Source organism: Bipolaris oryzae (assembly GCF_000523455.1).
Source record: "Bipolaris oryzae ATCC 44560 unplaced genomic scaffold scaffold_28, whole genome shotgun sequence".
Taxonomy (NCBI): domain Eukaryota; kingdom Fungi; phylum Ascomycota; class Dothideomycetes; order Pleosporales; family Pleosporaceae; genus Bipolaris; species Bipolaris oryzae.
In genome coordinates this window covers 189490-208301 of record NW_006911304.1, presented here as the reverse complement: position 1 = coordinate 208301, position 18812 = coordinate 189490, and the positions used below count along the sequence as shown (strand labels likewise).

General features: G+C 50.3%; 6 protein-coding genes across 6 annotated transcripts; 2 read left to right on the top strand and 4 right to left on the bottom strand.

Annotated features, from left to right (window-relative positions):
* Positions 1-828: 828 nt before the first annotated feature.
* On the top strand, positions 829-2094 carry COCMIDRAFT_24229 (uncharacterized protein; the record flags this gene model as incomplete). Its single annotated transcript, XM_007687300.1, has 2 exons — positions 829-831; positions 880-2094. 2 exons carry the CDS (start codon positions 829-831, stop codon positions 2092-2094), a joined length of 1218 nt encoding a protein of 405 aa, XP_007685490.1.
* A 654-nt stretch (positions 2095-2748) lies between these two features.
* COCMIDRAFT_88642 (carbohydrate esterase family 4 protein) lies at positions 2749-3886 on the bottom strand (the record flags this gene model as incomplete). Its single annotated transcript, XM_007687354.1, has 4 exons — positions 2749-3044; positions 3093-3302; positions 3353-3790; positions 3841-3886. The coding sequence occupies 4 exons, from the start codon at positions 3884-3886 to the stop codon at positions 2749-2751; spliced, it is 990 nt and encodes a 329-aa protein (XP_007685544.1).
* A 494-nt stretch (positions 3887-4380) lies between these two features.
* COCMIDRAFT_88603 (uncharacterized protein) lies at positions 4381-6042 on the top strand (the record flags this gene model as incomplete). Its single annotated transcript, XM_007687353.1, has 2 exons — positions 4381-4549; positions 4601-6042. The coding sequence occupies 2 exons, from the start codon at positions 4381-4383 to the stop codon at positions 6040-6042; spliced, it is 1611 nt and encodes a 536-aa protein (XP_007685543.1).
* Positions 6043-6182: 140 nt separating this feature from the next.
* COCMIDRAFT_88646 (uncharacterized protein) lies at positions 6183-7944 on the bottom strand (the record flags this gene model as incomplete). The annotated part of the gene is made up of 3 exons (XM_007687352.1): positions 6183-6946; positions 7004-7579; positions 7653-7944. 3 exons carry the CDS (start codon positions 7942-7944, stop codon positions 6183-6185), a joined length of 1632 nt encoding a protein of 543 aa, XP_007685542.1.
* A 699-nt stretch (positions 7945-8643) lies between these two features.
* On the bottom strand, positions 8644-13090 carry COCMIDRAFT_3138 (uncharacterized protein; the record flags this gene model as incomplete). The annotated part of the gene is made up of 3 exons (XM_007687295.1): positions 8644-9675; positions 9800-10786; positions 10841-13090. 3 exons carry the CDS (start codon positions 13088-13090, stop codon positions 8644-8646), a joined length of 4269 nt encoding a protein of 1422 aa, XP_007685485.1.
* Positions 13091-14067: 977 nt separating this feature from the next.
* Positions 14068-18636, bottom strand: COCMIDRAFT_88694 (uncharacterized protein; the record flags this gene model as incomplete). The annotated part of the gene is made up of 2 exons (XM_007687351.1): positions 14068-18198; positions 18250-18636. 2 exons carry the CDS (start codon positions 18634-18636, stop codon positions 14068-14070), a joined length of 4518 nt encoding a protein of 1505 aa, XP_007685541.1.
* Between the last annotated feature and the right edge of the window lie 176 nt (positions 18637-18812).

The following is an 18812-nucleotide window of genomic DNA, read 5'->3' as shown; positions in this document are numbered from 1 at the left end:
TTGATATTACCCGGTCACTAGCGTTCCTCTACACAACGCTAAGGCTGAGCCCATAGACGCAGGGCACACCGTCTGCATGAACTCTGACTTGTAACCGCTGACGCGGCCCGCTGCTGTAGATCTGGGGAAGGATTCGTTGTGCAACCGATGAATCTAGATGCCAATTTTAGGCGGGTAGTAGTCCAGTACCGAGCCATGCTAGTGGCACGCCTTTGTCTATCGTTTCAGACACGCTGATTGAGAATGCAGTACAACACATGAACCGCTTTGTAGCAGAGCCCCACGTGCATCCTATTGCTACCACGGGGAGGCGATTCTGAGGGTATCGTCTCGAGGAAGTGCATACCGGTGAAAGATCCAGTCCAGATCCAGTATTATGTCCCGACCCGTGCGGCTGAGCTGGCACGGTAGGTAGTCTTTCCTAGCGTCGGGTTTGATCATCTGTTTTGAAAGACTATGGTTACAGCTGAATGTTTCTTTGTAATGGCAGATTGTAACCACCATTGGCGGTGAGCTGCTTCCAAAGCGCAGCTGAGTCCTGCAGCTACACCCTTGCGACATCCCCTCGAATGCATGCATGTTCTTCATTATCACAGATTGTAGCATCGGTTAGCGATATCGGCTAAGGTTCAGTCGGAGAGTCAATGGACATAGCAATAATCTGCCAAGCGAAGGTAGAGCACTCGTAAGGTATAAAGTCTGGCAAACCGACTTGATACTGGATTCATTCTTCACTCATTGCTTGATATTTGCGACCCAACTCCTAGCACTCGTCCCATAAAGTAGCTTCTCTTTTATTTCCTCCATAAATTTCTTGCAACTGCAGTCATGGTATGCAAAGACCAGAATGCTTTTTGACCTACATGTTAACAATCGCAGGGCCTCAAAGTCAACGGTGTCAACGGTGTCAATGGCGCCCTCCCAAAGGAAACCAAGCCCATTGAGAGTTTCGAGCAGCTTGAGAGGTTCGAGAGCAGAGATGCGCCTGTTGTAACCATGTTCAGCGGCGGCCTGGACAGCACCTATCTGCTCCTCCGTCTTCAACAGCTTGGCTTTACCAACATCCATGCCGTGGCAGTCGATGTTGGTGCGCCAGTCGAGGAGGAGAGCCTTACCAAGCACGCCGCGCATTTTGGCGCCAAGTTCAAGCTTCTTGATGGCCGCGAGGCATTTGTCAAAGAAGGTGTCATGCCCGCTATCCGCGCTCACGCCATGTATCTGGGCCTCTTCCCCGTCAGCAGCTCCCTTACCCGCCCTGTTATCGCGCGCCTCATCACGGACTACGCCAAGGAAGTCAGTGCAGGTTTGCTGCTTCACACAGCCAATCTATCGCAGAACAGTCTGCCTAGGCTCAACAACTGCATTCGTCGTCTTGGTTTCCCCGGACAGTTCGGCAGCCCATACCCGCACTCTGTCGTCTCGCGAGAGAAGAAGGCGGAGGAACTTAGTGTGGCCGGCCTGACTATTATGTCGGAACGCAAGCTCAGTGGTGATGAGAATCTCTGGTGCCGAGAATTCGAAGATGGTCCTCTGGGCGACCCAGAAGGCTTCTGCATTCCAGAAGATGCTTACCAATGGACCCGACGCCACGAGGACCACCCACCTCAGAAGCTCACACTTCGATTCGAGAACGGAAACCTCGTCTCGGTGGATGGCAACAAATTCCCTCTCATCGATGCCATTGCGTTCCTCAATAGAGAAGTTGGCAAGTTTGGTCTGGGCCGATTTGTCGGACTTGAGCCTCTGTCAACGGATGATAAGGCTCTGGAGATTCGTGAAGCGCCGGCCGCTGCGATCATCATGGATGCACTTCGCCATCTCGAGATTGCTACGCTCGAGACCAAGACGTTGGAACTCAAGCAACAGCTGGAGCAGAAATGGGTTCGGGAAGCAATTGCTGGCCACTGGGGAGGCAAGTGCCATAACATGTGCGAGGTTGCTATTGAGAGCGCTTTGCAGGGCGTCAGTGGAAGCGTAGTGTATGATATTGATCAGTCGCGCTTCCTGCCCTGCTCCATTGTAGCGCAGAACCCCCGCTACATCCGGGATCGGGATCACTGGGAGCGCGCACAGCAGTCTCTCTGGCGAATCTGAACACGTCGCTAGGATGTGGAAGCATGAGAGGGAACAGGGCCGTATTGATTTGGTTGGTATTTTCTTAGGATTAGTTTTGTAAATGACAAGCCTGTCGCATTATCTCCTATTTGCTTCTTGAGTGATCTTGATTGTTCTTTTTAGGTGGAATCTAATCTCACACCAACGAGCCGGTCCTGGTTCGCCGCACACTATTCCCTTTTCGTGTTAGACCCAGAGGAACACGTGGGGGTATACGTTCCCAGAACCATCCCAATCTTGTCACATCGGACTTTGATTTCAAGCTCACCAATAGCATCCAAACAATTTATTAGATCGGTCGAACAACGGGAAAGTATAGTTTTGGAAGGCAAGGTATGAGTGTGGATGATAAGGGGATAGGATATCGGCACGAAAATGCCGATGTCGGGTCGGAGGCGTCGTCATTGGAACTAGTCGTTGATAACGCTGGGGGAATCTATCCTAGAGCAGAGCGAACATCTTGTAGCCACACGCTGGAACGGGAACTTGGCTCTAGCCACTCATATCATTCTATGTAAGCTATATCAGGAGCTGGCGTTGTATCATTATGATCAGCCGATGCTTGAACGAGGACATCGCGGATTTTATTTTCCTACTTTTTGACATAGCGTTTCTCTTTGAATACTATCCAAACTAGTTGAGCCCACCAGTCTTCGATCCCGGCTTATAAGGGAAAGTCTTACGGTAATGGTTGGCAATATCTCTTCGCGTCGCTACCCAAACGCCCTCTTTCTGAGAAATGTACTTCATGAAATTGCGAAGACTCTCTGATCTTCCCGGCTTACCCGCTATCCTAGAATGCAAGGGTATGGTCATCATCTTTCCACCTTCTCTGTATAGGCAGTCAAACGTGTCTTTCAAATATTGCTCATATACAGCACCGGCTGAACTGACGAAACCTGGGAGCATATGGAACTTTCCATCATTGCCTTATCCTAGTATTAGATTGACACTGAAAATACAGGATGAAAGCTCACAATCATAGTTATATGGCAGCATCAGCAAGCCTTCCTTCTCTTCGTCCGGGAGTGTACTCTCCCATGGGAGATCGATCCAATAAGGAGAGTCTTCATTATACACTTCGGAAGTGTACAGCATTTTATGGCCCATCTCTTTCCACATGATAGGTAGCAAGCTAGCTGTATTCGGCGTACCTCTTCCAAAATACGCTCCAACTGGAAACTCCCCTATACCGTGGTCAATTCAACTCAAAAAAACAGTATCCAAAAAAGCATACCAGTGGCAGCTTCGAGTGCCTTGCATGTCTTCTTGATATAGGCTTTGTCTTCCTCTAGCGAGTAATCCCAGATATCCAGCCACCTGTAACCATGCGCACCGATTTCATGGCCTTCCCTTACACAAGCTTTGGCAAACGATGGATTCCTTTCCATGGCTACAGCAATAGCCCATAGAGTCATGTTCCAGCCAAACTCTTTCATCAAACGCAGTATGCGCCAAGAGCCGCAACGACTGCCATACTCGTAGTCTTGCTCACCATTGAGGTGTCGCTGCTCCCTTCCGCCTCCTGATGGACCCTTTTCCCAAAGATAAGGCTCGCTAGTACCGTCACCATCCATAGGATTTCTCTCTCCGCCCTCTTCGTAGTTGAGAACAAAGGAAACGGCTATTCGAGCTCCATTCGGCCATTGCGCATCATGTCCGTCTTCACCAAAACCTGATGGAGCTTGTAAGTGTTTGAAGCGCGCTTACTTCAATTTTTCGCACCTTCAAAGTCTCGAGGCAGCTGCAGTGACTCTTCAACATGGACCATGATGGATCAACTAGTATTGGCGTTCCCAAAGACACTTGAAAATCAAAGAGTGAGGTGCCTTGAGATCCTTGGTGTGGGATTACATTATCTTTCTCCATATGTATCCAATTGTCTAAACCCCTAGCCATCGTTATCTTTCCACAAACGGAAGCTGCTTGTCTACGGTCGTTGTTACTGGCAGGCTGGTTGATCGGGAGTAACAATTCCGATGATGGACAAGGCGACCCACTAACCCCGCATCACTGTTATCGTTCCTCTCTGAGCATCACCTAAACTCCTTTGCGTCATTTGAAGCACTATGACCTCTCCTAAGAGTGCTTTCTTATCAGGGCAACTTCTAAGCAATATGTGTCAAAATTCACTTCGAGTTAGCAATGTGTTAGTACACATTACAAATCTTGAACGGTCATCGCTGTCGTCGTTCCTCTGGCCGAAATTGATCTTGGACACCACCTCAATTACAAAAGAGATTTCAAATTTCTCAAATAAAAAGAATGTCGGTATTCTCACTGGATCCGAGCCATGGCAACCCCGTCACAACGGAAGTCCTAGACAAGCTTTGCTCACAGCTTGGCATGCCGATAGATGAAAAAGAGAAGGAAGACTATCGACGTCTACTTGCAGTTTTCCATGATGCGAGCGAACAGCTGATGACTATGGACGGTAGGCTACAAAAAGGCAATGAGTTGCGAGGCTTGAGCTGAGCATTAACAGACTACGTCCCACGTGTGGATGAAGATCGCTTTCCGAGAGAAAACGTACATTTTCCAGAGATATCAGAGAATCCCCACGGAGCATGGGCATGGAGGTGTAACATCATTGACAAGCTCTCTGACGGCAAAGGCAAGCTGCACGGCAAGACGTTCGTTCTGAAAGACAACATAGCCGTCAAAGATGTACCCATGCTACTAGGCACCAACTTCGTCAAAGACTACGTTCCGGATCTCGATGCAACAGTTACAACCCGTATCTTGGAGTCCGGCGGACGTATCCTGGGAAAAGCTGTTTGCGAAAATCTATGTCACTCGGCAACAAGTCACTCCTCCGGTACTGGCGTAGTCGAGAACCCATTCGCAAAAGGCTACAGTGCAGGCGGAAGCTCCAGCGGATCAGGGGCAATCATCGCACTAGGCGAAGCCGACGGAGCGATTGGTGCAGATCAAGGAGGAAGTATCCGTGTTCCAGCGGCCAACTGCGGTATTGTAGGTCTAAAGCCTACATTCGGACTTGTACCATACACGGGATGTGGCAGCAATGAGCCAACCAACGACCACATCGGCCCCATGACACGCACTGTGCTTGAAAACGCTCTTCTCCTCGAAGCTATCGCAGGCAATGATAACATCGATGACCGCTCCTTCACCGCACCACACCCCTCTAAAATCCCACTCTACACTTCCATTACCAACCTCCCCCAAGAGAAACCCCTCCAAGGCAAGAAATTCGCAATCATAACCGAATCCCTCTCAACCCCCGCCATGGATAAACGCATAGTCCGAAACTTCCTCGCCGCAGCCTCAAAATATACCTTGCTCGGCGCAACCGTAACCCAAGTCTCCATCCCCCTGCACGCCAAAGGCGCCGCAATCTGGACCGGCATCTCCAAAGTCGGCGGCTTCCTAAGCAAAGCCAGCGGTCCCTTCGGACGTCGCACACACCAAATGCTTCCCTTGAATACTCTCTTCCAGCAAGCCGCGGCAGTCCCGGAAAACTGGGACGAAGTGTATCCGTCTACGAAGAATATTTATCTAAATGGGCTGTATGCGACACAACAGTTCCCGAATCTGCTCGCTAAAGCGACGAATTTGTCGAGACAGCTGCGCGATGCGTATGATGCGGCGTTGAGCGAGTATGACTTGCTGCTTACGCCTACGCTACCGTATGTGGCGACGAGTCATCCGTCGCCTGATGCGACGCCGTTGGAGCAGGTGGCGAAGCAGGTTGGGTTGACGTCGAATACGGCGCCGTTTAATCAGAGTGGACATCCCGCGCTTGCGTTACCTATTGGGTTCTTGAGTGTGCTGGAAGGGCCGGGCGTGCAAGATGGAGTCCGGTTACCAGTTAGTATGCAGATTATTGGGAAGTGGTGGAGCGAGATGGAAGTCCTGGAGGCAGCGTATGCGTGGGAGCGGGAGTGGAATTGGAGGGAGCTGTGAGAAGAAGGCGACGTTGGAACGCTGAACTTTTCTTGCAGTATGATCTAAGCTAAGTACTGTACTGGTAGAAAGAATGACTGAATGACTTTTGTTTTGGGAAAAGAAAACGCCCACTGTTAGGTCCTGCTGTCCATCCCCAATTACCTACCGGTGTGACATGATTCCTCGTCCCGTGTGATCGTCTTCTCGATGCCCTTGTCTTCATCTTGCTGCATGAGTCCCCGATCCTTGATGAAGAAACAACCTATCAGGCACAGTACCATGAAAGGTACATTTACAATGAACACCGTCCGACTCGCCGTTGCATATGCCTTCAAGATGAGCCGAATCTGCCTATCATCCATTGTCTCGAACGGCGGCGTATCGTAAGAGCTAAGAGTCAAGCCACGAAACTCGACCGGCATAGCCTTATGCAACGAATTCTGGAGTGTTGCCGCCGAAACCGCCAGACCGACTGCGCCGCCAAGACTCCTGATGAAGTTGCGGTTGGAGATGACGATTGCACGATTAGCTTTTGAACAGTGTGCTTGTAGCGCGACGAGCACGGGCTGAAAAACCGCGCCAATACCGATACCCTGGATAGCGAGGATGAGTGCGATAGCCCACAGTGGCGTGTCGAGTGAGAAGATGCATGTTAGTCCTACGCCGAGTGTCCACAGGAAAAATCCAGTCCAGATGACTTCGCCGTAGTGCCCGGAACGCGACATGTATTGGCCCGAAGCGATTGAAGAAAGTGTCTGCGAAGCGAAAATTGGGAGCATGAGACATGCGGAGGCGATGGGAAAGAGGCGGCGTGCGTTTTGCATGAAGAGGGGGAGGTAGTAAGTTTGCGAGTAGGCGACCATTCCGAAAAGGAAGTTTTGGATCAGCATGACGGATACGGGACCGGATTTGAAGAGAGTTACTATAGAAGCATTAGTAGATAATCTGAAAATGGTGTTCGGGAAGGGAACAAACGTACGAGGCATCATAGGCAGCACCGCTACTCTGTGCTCGATGTACACGAAAACGAGCACACAGCACCCCCCAAGCACCAGCATGGAAATCACCATTGGCGAGCTCCACTCGAAATAATCTCCACCTCCTGCAATCGGAATAAGCAACAGCAACAACGCCGCACTCCCAAAAAATATGCCTCCGTAATCAATCCTCTTCAAAACTGTCTTAATATCCGCTCTGGGCTGATTCACCGGCGTCGGCAGCACAAACAAGCACAAAGCCGCGCAAAGCGCCGCAATAGGACTCAGCATCCAAAAGAAGCCTCTCCACGTACTCCTCTGCACAAATGCCGCTGCGATAAATGGTCCAGTCATGTTGCCAATCCCAACACACGCCCCAATCATACCCTGCCACTTTCCCCGCTCTTTCAAGGTAACGATATCGGATACAATCATGGAAGAGAGCGACACGACACCACCGTTCGCCACACCGGATAGCGCGCGGAATACGTACAGCATGGTTGCGTTGCGGGCGAGACCGCAGAGGAGAGAGGAGACGGAGAGGAGGGCCAGGGCGGTCAGGAGGACGGATTTTCGACCTGTATAAAACACTTCTGTTAGCCTTTTCCTCCTTTTTGGAATGTAGTGGCAAGTAAGAGGGGCAAAATGTACCGAATAAATCACTCATCCGTCCATACAAGACATGAAAAATAGTATTCGCAATCAGCGCGCTCGTGCCCGCCCAGCTAATCGTGTCTTCGGCGTTTAGTTCGCGGCCGATGGTCGAGAGCGCGACGCCGATGCCCGTCTGGTCGACAAAGCACACGACATGCGAGATGGCGAGGACGGAGAATACGATGAGGAGTTTCTTGCGGGGTAGGTGGTTGGTTTGGTGGAGGATGATTGCGTTGGCGGCGGTTCGTCGTTCGGTTATTGCAGCGGGTGCTGCTGTCCACGACGGCATCTTGAATATCGTTTATTGATGAGTGAAGAATTAAGATATCCGCAATGGAGGGCGGTGGTGGGGAGACGATTGCCGAGTTGAGGGCGTGGTGGTTGTTCACTCATCAATGTTGGTGTGGGTGTGCTTGAGATAGTAGATGCGGTTGGTGTAGGATATGAGATTTCCTGATTGCTTTGCGAAGCTGACGCAGTAGAGTGATGCATCATTCTATACTGACCGGGAGGGTAATTGTGAAGACTGTGTTTGGTTCAGCTTCGGCCAATGGTATTCGAATGGGCAGCAATGATAGGGTAGCTACAAGTCCTTTCATTTTGGTTCGCCCAGTAGTATTAGATGGACTTCAAGAAGATGGTTCAGGGTTCGTCAGATTATCGCTTCGAAAAGAACAGCATGTGAGGATTCGCGCTTGGTCTATCCTGACGGGCATGGAACCCTCGAGAATCGTTCCTGGTGAAAAAGTCGCATGGTTCTCACGCTAAAGATGCGACAATTACAGATTATTTGAACCCATCTCCAATAATCTATTCGAAATTATCATCAGTATACGGTAGCAAACCAGAAGTAGAAAACATGGAGTCTGTTCTAATTTTCTAGAGGCACTCGAAGCTGCATCATGGCAAATCAGCAGTACATGTACAACGTTATTATCTTCAGGCATCTATGTAGAACAGCGAGATCATAGTTCAACCGATTGGGAAATCACGATCCCAAAGCTAAAAGCCTATCGACATCGACTTGACATATCCACATGGTTCCGGAATTGTTGGCAATAGCAATAGTATTCCCTGACACCGTCCAATGATTCTGGAACATGTATCCTGGCCGATGTTCTGGAGGTATCCGAGCAAGGAGCTTTGAGTTATGGGTTATCCACTCCATACGCTGGCTTAGACCAATGCCGTGGTATTGAGGAATCCTAGGCTTGGAAGGATCTGAGATCGACCATGGGCCTCGCGCAGCGCTAATATCGATAGTGCCAGTGCCGACATGAAGATATGGTCCAATAGTTTCGAATTTTAGGCGTAAATCCATATCATCAGTTTGGTAAGTCTCAAGGCAAATACCGCATTTAAGATCCCAGATCTTCACCATCCTGTCGAACGATTTGGATGCAAGAAGCGCCGAGTCCTTGGAGAAGGCCATCGAGAGTACTATTTCTTTATGACCCTCCAGCGTGTGGAGTCTCTCGCCTTTGTTAATGTTCCAAACGTTGATTGCGAACCTGCTAGATGCCAATGCTAGCTGGGCCAAGTCGTGGGATATGGCTGGCGTGTTGAAAAGAGTTTCTGTACCCCAGGTATCATCAGACGAAAAGGTTTGGATGCACCTGCTATTGCTCAGGTCCCACACCTTACTAGTAAAACCCTTTTCGGTAGAGGATGCCGAAGCCAGGCAGGCAGAGTTGTGTGAGAAGTCTACAGTGTCGACAGGACCGTTGTTGTTCAGTATGTGGAGGCATTTTCCGTCACTTACGTTCCATGTTTTAATTATTCCATTCAATGATGCAGATCCTAGCAAGGCCGAGTTATGAGAAAAGACCATTGAGGTGACATGAAAACCATAGTTCTTGGGATCAGAGCATCTGTAATCATTGTGCTGGAGGATTTGGAAACACTCTCCACTGTCTGCGCACCAGATTCCGATTGTTCCATCGCTGAATCCAGATGCTAGTAGTGCCGAGTCGGAAGAGAAGACTACTAATTCAACTTTGCCATCATAGCCTCTTGGGGCCTGGCAGGACACAGTACTACTTACATCCCAGATTTTGGTTGTGTAGTCGTTTGATCCAGATACCAGGTAAGCTGAGTCGTGAGAGAAGGCCAGCGAGTTATAATAGCTACCATGGCCTTCATACGTTCTGTCCAGTAATCACATCCCAGATTTTGATAGTGCCGCCAAATGACGTAGATGCTAACTTCGTCGAGTCATGCGAGAAAGTTGCCAAGCGAACGTCATCATCATGCCCCTCGAGTGTCTTCAGCCACTTGCCACTGTCCAAATCCCAAATGTCAACTTCTCGGTGGGAAGTCAGCACATCGACTGACGCAATTCTAGTGCAATCACGCGAGACGAATACTGACTTGGAGCTGCTATAAGGAATTGGGATATTTTTTGAAGGTTTGCCTTCCTTTATGTCCCAAACCCTTACTCCCTTCGTATTATCATTGAAACATGTTGACACCAGTCGATTAAAGCGGTGAAAAAAGGCTAATGAGTCAATCCTGCTGCCATGTTTAACTGCCCGGATGCAATATCCACTATCTGAGTCCCAGATCTTGACAGTGGAGTCGTCTGACCCGGAGGTGATCCAGAAGGAATCATGGGAGAAGGCTACTGAGCTGATAGATTCTCTGTGACCTCTCATTGTTAAAAGGCAAGCCCCGCTGTTGGTATCCCAGACCTTGGCCGTGGCATTCAATAGCCCTGAAATGACTCGTGACGAGTCATGAGAGAAGGCTACTGAGAGCACATCAGAGCCATGGCCTCTCAGTGTTAAGAGGCAGGCTCCGCTGCTGGCATCCCAGATCTTGACCGTGTGATCAGATGACCCAGATACGATACGCGATGAATCATGAGAGAAGACTACTGAGTTGACAACTCCGGTATGTTCCTCAAGCGTTTGTAGGCATGCATCCCAGGTGCTCACCATAGCTGTTGTGATTGAGATATATTCAGGTGCTTCGTGATGGTAAGATTTCCTGATCAGACTATCTGTCGGGCTGAACAACAACGCAGATATGTACGTCTGAAGAGGGCTGATTTCAATCGTTTGGTTGTGATACATGATGAAACGGTACGCATCGTACACAAGCTGAGTGAGGGGAGCCATCGTCCCTTGTTTCTGACTATGATCAGTATAGAAGATATATAGCAGAGTTGCTTAGCGCAGACATACCTGTGCTAACATATATAGCTTTCTCATAGAGACTACGCCGTAGGACATACTCTTACAAAGGCTGAGGGATTCTAGCCAGTATAGAAATAGTGTTTTCAGAAACCTACCAACAACCCCTCCATCTCGCAGATGTTCTGGATCAGGCGTGGAAGCCGTGAGCTTTGATTCACATAGATGGTCGATCCAGTGAATACAGGAATAATGAACAGCTGCTAATGGGTCTGGATTAGGCTTTTGAACGTCTTCGATCAGCGTGCCTATCGCTTTCAGCCCGTACATGTCCCTTTTTAGGGTTGTTGACATGACTTGAAGTGACCTGGTAAAGATGGCCTGATGGGCAGCTTCCTGCCCAGTCGGGTAAATTTCCTGGGAAGCCTTAGCAAGGAGGAAGTCTTTGGCTGATTGGTGCACAAAGTGCAAAGTCTGTTCGCTTAGGGTGAGGAAAGAGCCACAAAGACCGATGATCTCCCGTAACTCTGCGTCACTAGTTACTTCTTCGAGTGGCGCAACAAGTGTCACAAGCTCATCGAGCGTGATAGGCCGGTAGACGAGCGTGACCGCAGCCAATACCTGCTTGCAGAGCTCAGCATCATCCTTCTTACTAATATGTTGCATCATTCGCTCGTATAGGGCATCTAATCCAGGTGGAAATAATTGTAGTTTTCTCAGGACGTTTCGCCTCGCCGTCACTTGAAGATGCTGGCACGCCAGGGCTACCCAGAGGAAGGTGTCGTTCGCATTCAACGCTAGATGATCTAGCACGGCGCGCTGAGTTCGCTCATCATAGTTGTTCTGCTTCGCAAGTTCAAAGACTCTTTGCTCAGTGAAAAATTCGACCGCCCTCGAAACAGAAGCCGGATTTAGCTCAAGGCTAAGCCTGACTTTGGAGCCAGCTTGCTCTAGGCGATCCTCGATCTCTGGCCAGTTACGGCTAGAAACAATCCACTTAACGCGGGAGGTAGACGAATGCCTTATGATAAAATCAAGAAGCTTTGGTAAGTCAGTAACGCACTCGTCTAACGCATCGATGATCAGGTAGGTAATAGGAGGAAGGCCTGGGTTCTGTAGCACATCCGCAAATATGTCTTCCAAGGTAATCCATGCGTTCGCGTCCTCGAACATTTTTCTCCCTATGTGATCGTACTTTTTACGCACGCAAGACACAAGTGATGGCTGCTGGCTCACAAGCGAGTACAATAATCCACGTAATACAGCCGTAGCGCTATTAATCCGCGGGTCGTTGGCCTGGCAGAAGAAGTACGACACTGTCGTTCCATACCTCATCGGGGTAGACGTCTCCAATTCATTAATGATGCCACAAAGCAACATCGTCTTGCCTTTGCCAGGGTCACCCTTGACCCACAACACCCGGCTCTCCGGGTCCGCGTGCCAATGCGTGTAACTATCATTGTGAAGGACCCAACTGTATGCATCTTTCAATAGGCCGCCTTTCATCTCCTCAATACGCTGCTTGTCTTTCCGCGAGTCTGTGCCACATAGGTCTTGGATACATCGGCTTGATTTGTCGATCTCGTCGTGAAGTCGCCTAAACGCTCCCTCAACACCTTCGCCATAACATGGCGCCAGATCGACGTCGACAACACCCGCCAGGGAGTATGCTTTGTCTTCTGGACATGTGGTATGCCGGTATTCAATCCACCGCAGCCGATCGCTGACACTGAACTGCGATAAGGCACCTCCTTGCAGCGCTAGATATGGAATCCCAGTTGCCTCGTGCACTTGTTGTACTAGTGATTTTCTATCACCAAGTTTCTCCCATTCTTGGGAGAAGAATTCGACCGAGCTAGGTGCGAGGAGTTCCTGGAGTGTCCAGCCTCGGGTGAACCATTCGCTGTTTTGGACTTCGGATTTCTGCAGGCCAGATGCTAGGATAGTGCCCAGGGGTGGGCTCGAGACATCCGACAAATAGACATAACATCGAGCCGATTCCCGGTACCAGCGAAACATGGACTGGATAGCCAGCGACAGCTCAGCCTTGTTTGCCTTATTGATGCAACAAGTATCGACCCAGAAATACTGCAACCCATCTCGCTCTGCTTGTTTCCCACAGAGGCGAATCTTCTTATAGCCGAGCTTATCTTCTCTTGTGTTTTCTTGCAAATCTTCGAAGGTTACCTCTGTCCCTTCCCTTCCCCACCTGTGCGAAAGTATCGCATACGGCGGCTTAGTGTCTTCGTCGAACTCAGCGAAAGAGAGGCCTCCATTATCTTCAATCTTGAGAAGACGCATGCCTTTGAATGAAAAAAGAGACTGCGCATGTAATAGGGACGAATTTTAGGATGCTTAACGCGGCGGCCTAGTAGCAAGAGCGTGCGATGGTGAGGCTACTATCTGGCAAGACCTTTCCACCCTCAGCAATGTCGTTAGGAAGAGACAAGACAGATATATCCTGCACTGTATTACCACTATGAAAAGACACAAGTTACGGCGCCGTTTTTGAGTTGGGGTGGGGTGTTGCTGTTGTGTTCTACTATGTAAATACAGTGAGGGCATCGTATTGCACTTCGGGCGGGGCACTACTATGCACAGCAGAATGCATGTGGACGCAAGGCTGCGGTACGCTCCAATTGGGTGAGACATCGAAAATATGCGAGACTGCCCGGTCGTGTGAAGTTCTCAATGAAATGTGTGGTGTCGAAGTGTGTCAAATTACTTCAAAATAGCTTTTAGCTTTTATATACGAATATAGAAGCGTTAACCCACGTCACTTTCGGTACATAGGTACCGTGAAAGTGTGCACCCACACTAGTCACGGTAATACTGATCTTCTATTTCCACAAAGGAATCACTACATCTGTAAAGCAAGGTGGTAAAACATTCAAATGACATGATATAAACTTATTCAGGCTATCCATTTCTCATCGTATCTCGAGATACACCCTCTACCGCCCCCCACAAAAGGGCGAGTCACATGTGTACAGGAACGACTTGAATACATGCATGAGATAGTAAACTCTCCCATGCTACCACTCTCCATGGTAGGCCCCCCCGGGGGAAACAACAGCATCATTTATTTCCTAGGACGCCCAGCTAAACAAAATCCAAAACTATCTTTTTTGCCGCAAACGAACATACTGAGCTTACGCGACAATGGTATCTAACAACAGAGTGAAACAAATATCGGTCTCGAAACGCCATTTTGTGCCAGGCACGGAGTTGTCTGGATGATGACTGAGGCCAAGAAAATGCATAGATGGAGCAAGATCTTAGGCACGAGCGCGACCGCTGCGCCGAACAATGGGCGTGCCATTAGCAGTTGGGCTTGACGGGACTGCCGGTGCAGTTCCATTTGCCTTGGCTCTCGTTGTTCTGGTTTTTGTTGCGCTCTTCGCTGATTTGGGCGGTGTGTCCTCTTTGACCGGCTCAGCAGCTCTGCGCTTCTGAGCAGGAGAAGACTTGACGCCGTTGGTCTTATCCGCAGCTTTGCCTCTGGCAGATTTTCTGACTGGCGCGGATTCAGGCTCGGGCTCAGCTTCTGAAGGAGGCTCGGATGTCTCTGCAGTGGCTTCGGCTTCCTGTTCGGCTAGTGTTTCTGTATCAACCATCTCCACATCTTCTTCCGGTGCGGGGCTTGACTTGTCCTCGGCTTCTTCGTCCTCAGAGGCATCTGCGTCGTCTTCTTCTGCTTCTTCAGTACCAGCATCGGCGTCTTCATCGTCACTTGATACCTCAACATAGCTCTTGTGCACAGTGCTCCGCCGATCGCTCTTCCTGCGGGGACCACTTGATGGAGCGATACCACCATCAACGTCACTTGCATCGTCATCATCGCCGCCTCTCCTCTTCTTCTTGGGTGTTTTCACAGGTCGATCTGCCCTAGCCTTCTTCTCTTTGATGGGCCGATCACCCTTGGCCTTCTTGCGAGGCTTCTCTGCACCCTCCGAAGCCTTCCGCTTCTTGTTTCGGATGTATTTGCGCACGAGAGGATCGAGGTCGTCCACCAAGTCTTCACCGATCCATGTCTTCATTGCAATTTCCTGTGCCCGCTCATGACTTTCAAGAGGTCGGAAGATTCCAGACGGGAGCTTCATCTTTCCTGGGTACAATTGCATGGTCCAGTTGTTTTGCTCCTCCCATGAGCGGATCAGGGCTTGTGCTAAATCGGATAGGATGTATAGATTCTCATCAGCCTGTCGTGAAGGCGAAATTCCGTCTGCAACGCCTTTGACACGTTGAGCAACGTGGAAGATGAGAGGCAAATTTTCTTCGGTTGCCACGCACTTTAGATAGTACAAGATGTACTCCGACATGAGCTTCAGCGTATCGTCTTCGGTGTCGAAATCTGGGTGGTGGGCGAGTAAACTCAACAATCTCGCAAATACCGACTCTAGAACCGTTTCTTTTCGCGCAGCAAAGGCAGTGCGGCGTGCACGAATCCAGGTCATTGTGCCGTTTTTGATGTTCTTGTCCGGATCGTGCGCGAGGAAAAAGAGTATGGTGTAGAAGCGGGGAGGAAGACGACCTTGGCCAAGGTACTTCATCAGCTTGTCAGCAAAGCCTTTGCGTACTTGAGTACAAGGGTCATGCGTCACAAGGGCTAGTTGAACAAAGTTTGCAGGTGTCAAGAAGAGGTCGAGCCGCTTATGGCAAGAAAGTTTGAGCAGGGAGTTGGCTGCAAGGAGGCGCTGACGCGACTTGTGTGCAGCCGGAGTGCTGTCGCCGGTGGATCCTTCACCATTGTTCTGCACAAAACGATTCAGTAGGGTGTATGTGTCCTGCACTGCCTCCTTGGAAGTCGCTTCGGCAGGTAACGAGCGGAGTCGGTTGACGAGAATTTTTATGGCCCAGGATCGACCTTGAATATCAGCATCAGGTGTCTCCATCCATTCGGCATCAGCCTCGGTGGATGTTACGTGTGGTTTTTGAAGGACTTCTTGAATCGCAACTTCAATCACTGCATCCATCTCGTCTTCACAATCTGACTGGGCAAGCAGGACTAATTGGCTGAGTGCTGCCAGCTTTGTAAGCCAATGTGCACCACCATATTCAAAGCCTTTGATGCTCTTGGTGAGAATCTCTTTTGCATGCATTTCTTTCTTATCGTCGCTGTTCATGATGATGGTGATTGCATGTTTGGCAGCTTGTGGAGGTGTGCCGTAGAATGCAAAGTTCAAGAAGCTCTGTACCAATTTTCGGCTGTCCTTGCCGTTCATGGGAATGTCCGTTGGGAATTTCCTTGCAAATGCGGCACAAGCCTTGAGGTCATCCACAGCACCAGGAGGATTTGGCTTGGTCGCCGTGGGCGCTTCGCTCTCAAGTGTCTTGCATAAATCTTTGACGTGAGTGGAAAACACCTTGGGATGCTTCGTAGAGATCTCCTTTAAAAGTTCGTGAGCAGTAGCACCGAGGCCCTTGTTGTCGGTTCTAGTGAACTCAATAACAGCCGGGACATGGCTCTTGTTGTAACACAATAGGCTAACACGATAGAGGAGTGGGGTGAGGGTATCAAGCAGAGATGCACCAGGCCCATCCTCGATCCTCTTCCTGAGCTCTTTGATCGACCTGTAAACCTTGCGGTAGTCACTGGCTGGGTCCATAGAAAAGCGTATGAGGGCATAGGCGCGGCGATCGTGGGTCTTGGCAAACTTCCAAAGATCGTCCCTGACCCTAGTCGAGTCCGGAAGTGTCTTTGCGTAGTAGGTAATGAGGCCTTCGAGGTTGGTTGTAACATCTTTTCCGCTCTTATCAGTCACACCGCCGTTGTATTCTTCACACAATTTCAGGAAATGCTCCATGTACTTTGCGCCTGGGCCTTGATTTCCTTGCTTGGCAAAGAATACCTTTTTGGCCTTTTCTTCAAGCCCATTGACAAGAACGAGTTGCCTCTCGGTTCGAATCTTGTCCAAGTCTGCTTCCGTGTAACTTTGTTCGTTTGCTGTTTGGCTGTCCTTGACTACCTGTGAGTTGGGCGCTGCCTTTGCTTTTAGAGGCGGGTATCCGAGCGGTAGCAAGGAGTCGTACAACGCCAAATCGACTTGGACGTTGATTTCAAGATCGTTTACGTAGCAAGCCTCGAGAATGCGTGAAGGGATCGGACCCAAAAGTGACTTGATAATTTCATCGCCCTCGGCAATGGCACCAGCCGCCACGCCCCAAATCCTACCAAGCAGCTTCATGGACTCAGAATGAATGACGCTCTTTTTGTCCTTGACACGATCTGCAAGATTGGAAAGGATAGAGCCAGTTTCCGCCATGCCGCCGTTGCTGCCTAGTTTGCGAACGATGTCATTGAACTCAAAGTGTGCAACTGCCTTGACGGCTGCTAACCGCACCTTTTCGTCACTGTCAATCAAACATTCAGCAAAATGTTTGAGCAGCTTTTGCTCTTCTTCGAGATCAAGACCAATGCCTCCGGCTGATGTCATCAAAATGCGGCCAATGCCGGTGGTCCATGAGGCGCGTATAACGGCTGATTTGTCGTTTTTGCGTTGAAGGAACGAATGATATGCAACGGGGTATTGTGTAGGAAACGAGTTGATGGAAACAGGAGTAGTGAGATAATCAAAAGGCCGCGCAGACTCTGTTCGCGACAGACTTTGCGAGGGATATGCGACCGGATCAAGGTCGGGTAGAGGAGGAGGGCCTGCCGCGCCAATCCCCGAAATCATATCACCAAAGGTCTCGGTCGCAAGCTGACGAAGCTGCACGTTCTCTGTGGCGAGCTCATCCTGCAAGTGCGGGATGATGTCCTGGAGGACACCCGGGCAGCATTTCCACAGCTCGCGCAGTAGGCGATGTGCTTTGTGCGCCTCATTCAAGTCCTCCTCAGAAGGGCCCTTTGGTAGGTCGTCATCAGCGTCATGAGCTTTGTATGTTGTGCCAGAGTTTGTAAAGTCGACTATGACGGAACTAAAGTAGTTGCCAATCAGGCGCGCCATCTTGTCAGGGAACGAGTTGCAGACGTTCTTAGCCATGTTGTATGCGGGTGGGGCCTCTTTGCGACGCAGCGTCGATTGCTTAGCATCTACTTGGATGCTCTTCTTGCTCTTTGAAGCGCCGAGGGTGATGGGGTCTGCCCAGAGGAACTGTGCAACTATCACATCGACAACATCGTGCGTTACTGATGGGGCCTCGTCTATGATGGTAGAGAGAACCTCGGTCATGTTGTGCTCAATGTTCTTGCTCAGGTCCTCGGCCTTGGAGGGGCCAGACAGAACGTCGAAGCAGGTGGTGAAAAGGGCCGAGGTGAGCTGGTCAGAGCCTGGGATCTCGTTGATGAGCAGAATGCTCTTCCATTCGGCGAGCGAGCGCAGAATGTACATGTGTTGGCTGTTGTATGGGTGCGAGGGGTCGGCGAGGAGGGGAAGAAGCTTGTGAATAATGACGGAGAATATTTCCTGGGGAATCTATCAGCATATAGGAGGGCAGCGAGGGCAAGGATAGTGTACCTTGAGCTTGGATGCGGGATAGGGCGCATCAGGCGCAAACAGCTTGAGCATGTCGACGATGCAGCACACGGTCCAGGCGCGCACGCCATTGTCCTTGTGCTGCAGCAGGCTGTGATGGGCGAGCGACTCGGCGACGGGCATGAGCGAGTCGCGGTGGGCCTCTTCCTGGTCGATGGTGCGTAGTTCATCGAGAAGTGCCTTTAGTCGCGTCAAGAGGTCGCTGACGCCCACAGGCTTGCCTGGGCGGCCAACCAAGGGCTGTTTGAAGCGGAGCTTCTTGAGGCCATGCTGCTCCTGCTCTTCCTGCTGCTGCTCCTCTTCCTGTTGCTCCTCCTCTTGGACAGCTTCAGTTGCAGCGGCCGCGCTCCGCCGACTGCGAGGCGCCATGTCGCGTGGCTGCGCGTGCAATTCTGAGGGTTCGGACAATGGTGTGCGCCTTCAAGAGCGGGGCCTAATTGGGCGCGTCAAACGGAGCCAGGATGTGTGGGTGGCGGTGGCCGTGGTGGAGCAGGCTCGCGACGCGGTCGTGGGTGGTGGTGGTGGTTGATAATGATGTATTAGTA